The sequence below is a fragment of the Ylistrum balloti genome, unplaced genomic scaffold (genome assembly GCF_031769215.1).
Source record: "Ylistrum balloti isolate Yb309-2 unplaced genomic scaffold, AGI_CSIRO_Ybal_v1 Utg370016, whole genome shotgun sequence".
NCBI lineage: Eukaryota > Metazoa > Mollusca > Bivalvia > Pectinida > Pectinidae > Ylistrum > Ylistrum balloti.
This window is the reverse complement of record NW_026782086.1, coordinates 689,438-702,177: the sequence shown is the minus strand read 5'-3', so window position 1 is coordinate 702,177 and position 12,740 is coordinate 689,438. Positions and strand designations below refer to the sequence as shown.

The 12,740-nt window shown below is 34.2% G+C and overlaps 1 protein-coding gene across 1 annotated transcript; it reads right to left on the bottom strand.

Moving 5' to 3' along the window:
• Positions 1–4,086: 4,086 nt before the first annotated feature.
• LOC132548531 (xaa-Arg dipeptidase-like) lies at positions 4,087–11,518 on the bottom strand. The gene is made up of 6 exons (XM_060212398.1): positions 11,153–11,518; positions 8,620–8,768; positions 8,179–8,321; positions 6,797–6,951; positions 4,483–4,729; positions 4,087–4,223 (listed from the first exon to the last, which is right to left on the bottom strand). The coding sequence occupies exons 1-6, from the start codon at positions 11,516–11,518 to the stop codon at positions 4,087–4,089; spliced, it is 1,197 nt and encodes a 398-aa protein (XP_060068381.1).
• Positions 11,519–12,740: the final 1,222 nt, after the last annotated feature.

The following is a 12,740-nucleotide window of genomic DNA, read 5'->3' as shown; positions in this document are numbered from 1 at the left end:
TTATAGACTCTTATTGAAATATGGAATACAAAATACTGTTACTGAACTTACCAGGATTACTCCTCATTCTTCAACTTCATTTGATATTCTTATTACTAATAATGTTAACTTTGTTACTAATACATCTGTGCTACCCCCATCTTGTAGTGACCACTCCCCAATTACTGCTAACTTAAACTTCGAGTCTTTTAAGAAACTTGCTTATAAAAAAGAAAACCTTTTATATTTCCAAAATACTAATTTGACGGAGCAAATGAATTTCTTAGTTCTATTGACTGGAATTCAATTAGTAGGTGATATTGGAATTCAATTAGTAGGTGATATTGATGAAATGAATTATATTCTATCTAACAAAATTCTGCTATTGACCAATTTGTACCTAACAAGACTGTAACTATTAGACCTAATGACAAAATATGGATGACTAATGAAATTAAGACTGAAAATAAGACAGAGAAATTGTCAGCATTCTAAAGCTAAACAACAGAATTCGTAAGCCTCCTGGAATAAACTTAAAACTATTCAAAACCATGTAAATACCTTAATCCGAGAGGCTAAAATATACATCTATCTAAATTACAATCTTCTCTTATTGATAAAACTATTCCTCCTGGAAAATGGTGGCGAATTGCTAAATCAGTAATGAATCTTCAAAATAAAAGCGATGCTGACTCTCCCCTGAAAATTAATGATGACCCTCTAGATAAAGCTGAATCTTTCAATGATTACATCACATCTATTTCAGTGACAGACAAGATGCTGATGATTTACCACCTGATTATCCCCCAACAATTAATATCTTCTCTTCTATCGACATAACTGAACAGGACATTATTGACCAACTTCAGCTTCTAAATACTAACAAACCTGTAGGCTCTGATTCCATCCCTCCCAAAGTTCTGGAAAAATACCCATAATAAAAACACCTGTATATAAAGGAAAAGGAGGAAAAAGTGACCGCTCCAACTATAGGCCCATCTCTGTTACTCCAATCTTCAATAAAATTCTTGAGAAAATTGTTTTCAAATATTTGTATAACTATCTTTCAAGATACAATATTAACTCTAGAACTAGGTTTTTTACCAAAAGATTCTACTGTTAATCAACTTTTAATTATATATGATGAAATTATTAAACATTTGGATAAAGGTAAAGAAGCAAGAATGATATTTTGTAATATTAGGAAAGCGTTTGATAGAGTGTGGCATGATGGGTTAATATACAAATTGAAAAAAATATGGTATTAGTAATAACATATTAAAGTGGTTTTCATCTTATTTATCTGACAGGAGACAGAGAGTGGTCCTAGATGGGTACAAGTCCAATTGGAAAACATTACAGGCTGGGGTCTCACAAGGTTCAGTTCTTGGTCCTTATCTGTTCTTGCTATATATTAATGATATTGGTGATGATTTACTATCTAATGTGCCATTATTTGCTTATGAGATATCTTTATATGGCCTAATTGATGGTTACAGGCAAGATGCGGCTGATATACTAAATGATGATCTCCAAAAAAAATTTAGATGTGCCAATAGGTGGGGTATTATTTTCTAATCCAGATAAGACTGAATCCCTACTCTTTTCTAGGCGAATAGATTCTGAAATGTTGCATCCAAACCTGTATTTTAATAACTCAGTTATTAAAAATGTTACCTTTCATAAGCACCTGGGCCTAATTTTTAAGTCATGCTAATTGGTCCAACCACATAAGCTTTATGTACGAGAAAGCTGATAAACGAATAAATATTCTTAGAATGTTGAAGTAAAAAATTGACAGAAAGTCACTTGAATTAATATGTATTACATTTATTTGTCCTATTTTAGAATATGCTGATATTGTTTGGTCTAACACAGAAAGGGAATGCAACATCTTAGAATCAGTTCAATTAGAGGCAATACATATTATTACTGGCCTGAGACGGGGCACCAGTCATGCTATCCTTTATAATGAGTCTAGATTAATACCATAAGCTAAACGAAGACACCTACATCAAAATAACCATTTTTAAAAGATTTTAGATAACAGATGCCCTCCTCATGTAACTGATTCTATCCAGCCTTTTATCAACAATAATACTGCTGATTATCCTCTTCGACACAATAGGTTGTTTGATGTGCCCCTTGCAAGAACTCGTCAATATAGCACTAGTTTCTTTCCAAAACTCATGACTGAATGGAACGACCCATCCTGTCTGTTTCCCTCATTGATATCCATTTATGCAATAAAAAAAACCCATTTTTGTCACAGCCTGTTATCAATCCTCTTTTACAATGCACTGATACTTTTAAATGATACGGTAACAGAAAGGCAAACATAATCTTGTGTCAACTAAGAAACTCTGCAAGTAACTTGAATTCTGACTTATTTGATTCCCACCTTAATGGCAACCCTGCCTGTACTTGTAGCCACCCAGTTGAAGATCCTATTCACTTCTTTTCCATTGTCCCTTCTTTACTATCCAAAGACAACTCCTTCTTAATTCTCTTTCTACTCTTAGTGATTCTATACCTCTTACCACTGATACATTTCTTAAAGGATCTCATACACTTGATGCAAATATAAATAAATCTATTCTTGATTTGGTTCAGAAATTCATAATTGATACCGGTCGCCGGTTTTAGCCTTAGTAAACTTATATATACATTTTTTCAATTTTGAATTTGAATCTGTTATCTTAAGTTTAGTCCTCCTGTCAATTTTTACGGACTCGGATCAGGATTGTGGGTATATGAACTGTTTGAACCTGCAGCCTGTGCCGAGATCAATCGACAAACTTTGACTCCATCTTGTTATATATAATTATATTACCTATCTAATCTTACTACTCTCTAACACTATAATATAAATGATGGTAATGCTTGCCTTACATTTCTGTTAGATAATTATTATTCATATGAATCTATATTCTAAATTCTTATTCCTGGAATGCTATCATTATTATTTAATATCTTTAATTTTGATTGATGTGTCAGTGTACTTGTTTAAATTGTACGGAGAGGGCTTTCATAGGCTCTGCCTGTTGCCCAATTCCATTTGTCATCAACATCAAGACAATAAAATATTCTGAAATAAAATGTCATTGTGTTATGCGCCAGTGCATATATGTATGACATATCTACCTTGTTTGGTCGACCATGTTTTCTACAAATCAAGGTTTTACGTGTTGTTCGAGAGATGACAAAAATGATGTCTATGTTATGAATCTTAGTTATTCGTTATGAACCCATATTCTATGCTATTTTCATAGAACACGAGAAGTCTTATTCCTGACAGGTGCTCTGACAATAATGCAACCTGGGTCTCTGGCATGACAATCCATACCCCTCACCTGCTGAGCCAAAGAAGAGTGCTCCGTCAACTGATACAGGCCGAAATTTACACGCAGATGCCACGTTGACTCTCTTCAATACCATTATAACATTGTTGATTTGATTTTCACTACTCTCTAATCTACTTTCGTTTGGAAAAACAACTGTGGAGGTATCAAATCTACGCTTAACACATAAAACTGACTGTTAATACTATTACTTAGGACAACAAAAAATATGAGATCAATCTAGAAAAAAAAATAAAAGAATAATTTGTTATTTGATTCGTTCTAATTTCCATAATTTCCAAATCGTATAATAGTCGATACAATAGCGTATATTCCATCCTAGGGGGGAATAAAGAAATTGTAAGATACAATCCCTTGGAGACTTCAACCCACCAATACCAATAATGTCTCAAAGAAATAAAAAATTTATGTTGAATGACATACTCATCTTAAATACAATAAACATGTGGTTTATATAATGCATTTTGTGACACTGAGCGATTATGAATCTCACAAAACTGAAAATATAAAGTGTATTCTCTGTGAATAATTCAGATTTATTTACAAAAAATGTAGGATTGATATCAACAACATAGCATAAGATCCCATCTAATCAATCTAATTACATTTCTTAAACATTTTTATTCCCTAAAATGTTTTTAAAAGATTATAATCAGTTAAATACAGAACTTTGATCACGTTATCAAAACCTTATTATATTATCATTGATACGTGTATATCTCCATTATCCCATAAGTGTTGGCTTTCAATTCTTTCTCTGTGGTTTGTCGTCGAATTCAGTTTTGATTTTATGTAAAAGATCTTTGTTTGTATATATGTCAATGGCTGTCATCGCCATTGCCTTCCCTTGTAGTACAGTGTACGGCTGGGCGGTTGGGGCACCTTCAAGGTAAAAAGACAAAATATTGAAAATCAAAATTCTGAACAATGTCAGGCAATGACATGGAATCCAGTATGCATTTTATGAGGCAAACGGTAAAGTTGTAACAGCATATTGGCTTAATTAGTACTTTGTCTACAGGAAATTTATCGAAACGAAAACAGCACAGTTCTAAAACATCAATTTCATGGTTTTGGAAATAACTTTTGAAAATATTTTTGTTTTGAAAGAACAGCTGCCACTTCAAAATTACAACTTCACCTGCAGCACTGGCAAAGCCTTTGGTGTGGTTAGTTTCGTCTGTTCCGATGTAAAAGCCGGGATGGATGGTGGGTACATGATACGACACATTTCCAATATCCGAGGATGCCAGAGCAGCGTCGCCTGTTGGCGGCTCATGTGTCTTGAAATCTAGTCCCAGTGAGTTTGCGTTTGTCTCGAACGATGACGCCAGTGCTTCATTGCTGATGAAGTTCAGATAAGGCACCTCGGAATATTTGTACTCAGCCTGTTGGGAAAGGGTAATCTAGAAATCCACCATAACATCAATTAATTTCTAAGACGTTGAAATACTGGTTTTCTTGCTTACTTGAATGCATTTCTTTCAGTTACTCATTCGTCTCCAAAATACGTCTTGTTCTGATCACATTAAAGCATGTGTATTTATCAATAGACTCAAACTTATACATTCGACACGATGACGCCAGTGCTTCATTGCTGATGAAGTTTAGATAAGGCACCTCAGAATATTTGTACTCGACCTGTTGTAAAAGGGTATTCTAGAAATCCACCATAACATCAATTAATTTCTTTGACGTTGAAATACTGGTTGTCTGGATTACTTAGATATATTTCTTTCAGTTATTTATTCGTCTCCAAAATACTTCTTGTTCTGATCACATTCAAGCATGTGTATTCATCAATAGACTCAAACTTATACATTCGACGCATGCTGTACTAGAACTGTATAAAATATGATTCATATGAAGCTTTGATTTTAAATTATTTCATGTCCACCTACTCTGACTTATGGTAACCGATAGTGGGGAAGCTTGCAACCACTTTGTAGATTATTCAGGAAGGATGTTGGAGATCTTACGCTGACGTGCATATGTCGCCAAGATCGATCACTGATTTATGAGGCGAGTTGTATATGCTATTTTGCATTCTTATATATAAATGATTTTGTTTATTGTGTTACACTAGAAAAATCGTTATTCACTAATGTGAATTACATTACAGTGGTTCTTCAATATAGAAATGTTGAATATTTTATATATCATTTGTATCCTTAGAAACTAAACGGTAAAATATATCTATATATGCTTATGCATTTAATGTATATGCTTAAAATCTGTGTTTTAATTTGATTCCATTTTAATATATCATTGATATACAGACTAAAGACCACGAATTTCACAGGTATCGGTTGGTAATTACATTCAGATACATTTGTTTTATGTCAGTGTTGCAACAAGTACTTGCTTTTGGTTTTAGATTCTATATCTTTCATCATATATTCAACAGTTGTTTGTGTTTGTATGAACAAGAGCCGCCGCACTGTTCTTTGTTTAAAAAAATATAGCTACGGCAACGTAAATTTATCGACTGTTTACTCTACAGTACACGTGAACAAATATATAAATATTGCGGCACGTAGCTTGCTACTTAAGGTAAAAGAGTTATTTATTTTCTTGTGGTTTCAATAGCAAATCATCTATCGAAAATCACAATCCTTTAGAAGCTTTACTATATTGACCCACATATTTGCGGTAGTGCCATCAAAATGACGACTGGGATTGGAATTCCATACCCCTTTTCTCGGAAGTAAACCTTCTACAACATCACGGTGCAACTCAGATCAGCTGTTGTTGTTGTAAAGTCGCTTCAGTCGTTTACTTCGGATTAATCGGTTTACTTCATCAATTTTTTTTCTAATTACAAGCTAACCGTACTACGTCTTGTTTAATGAGCAGGTTTACATGCATTCAAATATTGGGGTTATCAATTTAGTCATGGCCATGATCGCTAGTTATAAGTTGGTCAATGTGCGCTAGTAAAACGGGTAATATCTCTAGGAAGGTCGGTAATCTACAAGTGCAATTTTGATTGGTAGTCCTCGGAATAAAAGGATAACCTCCGAAGATTTATGAATATAACTTTCCCCCAAAAACTGTCCTCAACTGAAGAAAATAATATGAAGTTAAGTAGTATACGCTTAATACATGTTACCTGTCCACTGTTTGAATAAAAAGGTCTTAGCACTATACTTCAAATTCCTGCAAAATGTTAAACATAATTTAAAATTTAAAACAAAGTGCATTTGAAATTAACAACTATTCTCAAATTTGATATTGAAACTACTTTTCTGTTTGAAAAGAGTTATGGTTCTTTGTAAATAGTATCAATGGTCAATTTAGTTTCGCTTTTAATTCCCGTTTCCGTAAATACTCTGATGGCGGTTGTAATATCGGCAGAAATAGCGTGTTTTTTAACACAAAATTACCATTTTAAGGCACTGCTAATAATTTGGCAAAGTCAAGGCTTACGAACTGATTATAACATTATGCACTACCTTGCATCCTGTTGCTATTGCTGCACTTTCAAAGCAACGCTCGACCTTCTCCTGGAGCACATATAGCTCCGCCATGGTTGGTGCCCGTATGTTGTATTCTAGAACAGCTTCTTCCGGTATGATATTTGGTTTCACGCCACCTTTTTTTATTATTCCTGTATAGACGAAAACAATCGTCGTGTATCATACAAAGTCACCAAGAATACACAGCTCGCTGTTGAATTTAAATAGTTTTCAGCCAAATATGGTTAAAATTACTTACAATGTTAAGGAAACATAAAATTGTTGACCTACTAACTAGTCTTGGGCTTGCATTTATAGAAACGTAACCTGAAAGTTATTACAAGATTTACCTTTAAAAGTTGAACATTTTCCTTTCGTATCTAGTCTAGGACTTCCAATTATAGAAACGTGACTTGAAAGTTATTACAAGAAGCACCTTTAAAAGTTGGACATTTCCCTTATTACCTCTTCTCTCTTCTAGTTTTTCTCTTAATCATATGAAATTGGAGCATTCCTCTAGAGAAATAGTATTAACGAGGTTTCATTGTTGACACCTAAGATGACTGCTTGTCGTCCAATTTCTCTCTATTATTCTGGCCATTTCATTACCCAAACGCGCACAACTAGGGGAACCTACATATGAAATTCGAGATAAATCTATCCAGTACATCTCAAAGTTCAGCGATATCAAACTTTATTAGGCAAAATCCAAGAGGGCCTCTTGTCAGCAATTTTGTTGTTCTGATCACTCCGTTACTACAACAGACACAATTAGGGACAAAAGAGAGCCTACTTATGAAATTTGAGAATGATCCATCCAATCTTTTCAAGAAATAGCAATAACAGATTTCGTAAGAATTCTTTTATCCATATGATATTATATTTTCTGCTCAGTCCTTATACCAAACGGGCACAAGTACAAGTAGGAACTGAGGGAATTCTACGTATGAAATTTGAGGAAAATCGAAACAAAGAATCGCACAGCGAAGCATTATACCCCGCACCCAGATGTTGGTGTAAAACCCAAATATGATGTATATATATACATATATTTATTTATATCAATATATCATCAACCATATATTAAGAGTTCATATCTTGATGTAGATCATGTTTGTTTGACTCTTGAAATTTGGCGATTTTAGTAGCCCACCATCTGACGATAGTGATCTAAATAATGACTGTATACATAAATAGTCATATACATTAAGAGTCATTAAATTAGTAGATCTGAATCGGAACGAGCGGCATTAGAACACTCCATCATAACTAACATATTGACATATTCCATACTGCCAAACTGTAATAAGTCCACGGCCAATAAGTTATACGAGATGAACATGTACAGCAAATGAAATGACACAAGGTGTCTTTATTACCGTGAACTCTCCATGTCGGCTTCATCTGTTGGCGCATACAGGACACTGTCTGGTAGCACGTGACTGCCGCGTCCAGTGCGTTGACACCTTCCCAAGGGAAGGCAGCGGCGTGACTGGCTTTGCCCTTATACGTGACTGTAACCCTGGAAACAAAGAAAATGACACATGTTATAAGATATTAAGAGGTTAAAGATAAAGTCGGTACGAAAGATTGGTAAAGTTAATCATTGAGTGTATATAGGCCCAGAGTTATATTTCCGATTACGTTCTAATTATATCGGATGATATGTCGGATATGCCCTCAAATAAAATGTTTTACTTTAAACACATACTTCTTATACCTAATTGTCATTGTTAGTGAAAGGGCAATGTGTTTAGGATCCCATGTATGCTGCCAAGCGATAGTCTTTTTTCTTTTGATAATAATTATCATTCTCAAACCTGTTAATAGCCATCATTCTTGCTCTCACACTATCATATGGACCCGGATGTGACATCATCACAACATCAATATTGTCAAAAGCATGCTTATTTATTAAGATGACTTTTCCTCCTCCTCCTTCTTCTGCTGGAGTTCCGAGAACTGTCAGCTACAGAGAAAAAAAGATTCTTAAAAGAAGAATATTTCATAATTTTGAAAAAATCTTAATTTCCCTTCCCTTAAATACCATTTAAAATTTTGCTATTTCTTGAATTAAGAAAAACGCTCCGTCCTATAATGATAAGAGTAAACAACGCTAAGATGGACGGACTTAATGTCCCATTACATGGCTTCTGTACAAAAATTGTAAACTTATTTTTTTCCGCATAGCTGACATGATAACAATCTCAGACGAAAACTTGCTTCTTCACAAATTTCTGCGAAAAAAGAAAGAGAGATATTAAAAGGTAAAAAAAGAAATGTTCTGGGTATATATTAAATATGGCTTATTTCATATCTATTAACTCGACAATAAAGACTTTGTTAAGGAAGCATTGATAATAAACCAACAAATATATAAACAAAATTTAAGATGAATATACAAGGGAATCTTCATCTACAAATATAAGTAAATAGAAATACTGAATAGTCCATATAAATGTTCATGTTCAATACTATCTAAATCGTTTTCTTAGAATATATCAATTACTTGTCTAGGAATGTTATTCTATAGATACTGGCACAGATCAGAATATACCATTTTATCACATTTTTGCCAGTGAAATATAGAGGTGTATCTTATTGAAAAAAAAGGTTTTTATTAGTGAAAATCAACACTTTTGCAGACTTACGCCAATGAAAATAAAGAACACAAATCGTCTTAATAAACTAACAAATCATAAAGTACTAAAACAATCACAAAACCAGAAACCTGAATGGGTTGTTAACTAGTGACAATACATGGTACACTATCACTTCAATCAAAGTCAACAAACAATGCAACACAAATTACCTTATTAAACATCAAACCCAATCTCCGTCATGAATGTGGAGCTAACAGGTTAGATATTTCAAGAGGATTCATGCCATCAACAGTGTCAGCTGCAGGTTGCCTTCAGCGGCGTTGGATAATTAACATTTTCAATATGAATATGAAAATAAATTTACATTGAAATTTATTTTCGTTTTAGCATACTTTTAATGTTTTAAATTTTTCATATTTTCCGCATGTCTGATATTTATCTATATCTTTCACTCGTAAATGATACTGAAATATTTGACAAACTTGTGAAATATATATTAGAAGACACTATTTGATAACCACTATATACTGGATGTTCTAAACTTAACAGGCATATGACAGTTTCGTAATTTACTGAATTACAGGGCTAGACCTGTGTGGTGCAGTTTAATACATTGTTTGGCTCTACTTATTCTAAAGTTGTATTAAATGTAAATGGTGCTATTCACATATGCGTCTTTAGCACAGTTTGTGTATTACTAGTTCATGAAGTTCTAACGACAGATATTCCATTTTACCTTATAAAGTTGGAATTCATATTGCGGAGGTAGGTCAGTTAAAGTAGTTCATTATTTTATCAAGTCTATCACACAAACACCATCTTATTTAGTAGAAAATGCCAAAAACACTGATTAAGTTTTGAATCAAATGCCAACAACGGCATTGTGTACGTCACTGAATTGTGAAAGCAAATTAAGAAACCATTGGTATACGTTTATATACAAAACGACAATTCATAGTCACAAGTTAGTGATGATTTCAAGAAATTCGTCGAATATGAAGTAGGATCAAAGTATAGAAAACCAAGAAATCTATCAAAATAATTGAAAATAAATTTTACAGTTCTGAGAGATGGATAATTCCTAGTTAACTATTGCACAGCACCGTTGTAAAACCACACACAAAACCATCGATTACAAAATATGTTGCAATACAAAATTAGACACTTGTTCCAAATGGTATAGTTTATTCAATTATCGAACGCAAAGCTATTTCACATAACACTATTTCTTGTTTGTAACTTGAGAAAGAGACATACATTTCAGACTACTTCACCGTGAATCTTTTATCGTAATATACTTTACAAAAGGGATGTCCGTCTCGGATATTCGGCACGTCACTTTGTACTTTTAGACCTCTGTTTACAGAGCAAACACAGAGTAGTGTTTAAGATCACGGCCAAGGTTACTAGCGGTCACGTATCACAAATACGTCAGTCATAAAGTATTTAAAAACGACCTACCCCTAAAGTGTAAGGAAGTTTCATTAATTTTGTATTAGCAATTTACACGTGTTTAAATACTAAGATTGTACATAATGAAAGGATAATTTCTCGGATTCCTAAAATCAGATATTTTCCCTTCTGAAATGATATTGCAATGTCTGTGATATATTTCAGCATATTCAACTCATGGCATTTCATGTTTCTTGGCTTCTTAATATGTTGATTTCAGTCAATATCCCTGTGATTGTCAAAAATGCAGTCTGATTATTATATATCATGTCTGTTTTAAGAATTTCTGGATCTCTACCTTGCCAATAGGTTTCCCGGATGCTTCCATGGCGGCCTTGATCCCGACACCGGCCGCCACACCTAGTTCAGCTATCAGGTTGTGTCCACAAGCATGACCAATCTCTGGCAGTGCGTCGTACTCGCATAACATCGCCACATGCGGACCTGTTCTATCGTCACCAAATGTAGCACGAAAGGCTGTGTCAAGTTTGTAATTCCTGTCTACATGAAAGCCTTGCTTCTCCATGAAGTTAGTCAATATGGTATGGGCATGGTGTTCCTTGAAGTTTAACTCTGGATTTTTCCACAATTCCTGACTGATGTCGTTGAGGTCCGAAGTTATCTTGTCTATTGCTTCACAAGCAACCGTCTTTAACTCGGCCATGTTGTCGTGAACTAACTCTCTTCCCTCATATGTCACCAGATGTTGTCTTTTGTACATATAATTACGAGTGTGTTTATATACGAAGCCCCATTAAAAACTTATAATGCACATAGATAATGTATTAATGTCAATATACGATTTAATGTATATTTTAGAATTATCTGCCGAAGCAAATGTATCTGTGGTTTTCCATTTAATTAATTTGATACATCGATACAGAATTGACGCGTGTTTTTAACTTCTAGCAATAGCAACATTTCTGGTACGTTCTGTCTGTGAAACATTTCAAAGACAGAACTTATTTTCCATCGTGAAAGACGGATTTATATATAGACTACGATGTGCCGTGAACGGCAGGTGTTGTAGGTTAGTTAGTCAACTTTTGGCAAGACTTTCAGCGACAGCTTCAACAATGTAAAAGGATGAAGGAAGCATAAATGCTGTTTTACACGAGCTACATACTAACCATCAATAAACTGAGTAATACAAATGTTTCATGTGTTCTAAGATTTTATGTTGAACCGTTACAAAACTTATAATTCAAAATACTGAAACCACGTAATTCATCAACTGCCTAGCAAACATCAATGTCTTTGAAGATAATTTTCAGATTTGATAGACCACGTGACCATGAAACATGTTTGTCGTTGTAACAATGTTATTTGTATTGGAAGGCACTGAATGTGGCTCCGAATGCTGTTTCGAGTTGATATTTCATTTCAACTGTAAATCCTTGATTCTCCAGGAAATCTGTCAATATGGTGAGAGCACGGTGCTCATTGAAGTTTAACTCGGGGTTCTTCCACAATTCCTGACCGATGTCGTTCAGTTCTGAGGCTACCTTGTCAATTGCTTCACAGACAACCTTTTTTACACGGCCGTGTTGATGTGTCGGCATGTTTTAACCCACTTGTGATTATATCAGCTCAGCAGTGTATCTGCTACACACACACACACACACACACACACACACACACACACACACACACACACACACACACATACACACACACGAGATGAGACTAATTATGGAGTCCCAAACGGAAAATTCCCCCGATACATGTATAGGAAAACAAAAATTATCTAATCAGGTTAACGTTTCCTTTGCGAATACCTGTAAATGAGTGAAAACAAAATGACGTTTGTGCAATATTAGAAAATGTTAATGTTTTACATTACAAAATCCAAGGGGGTTACCAAAATCATTCAATCGTGAAAGTCT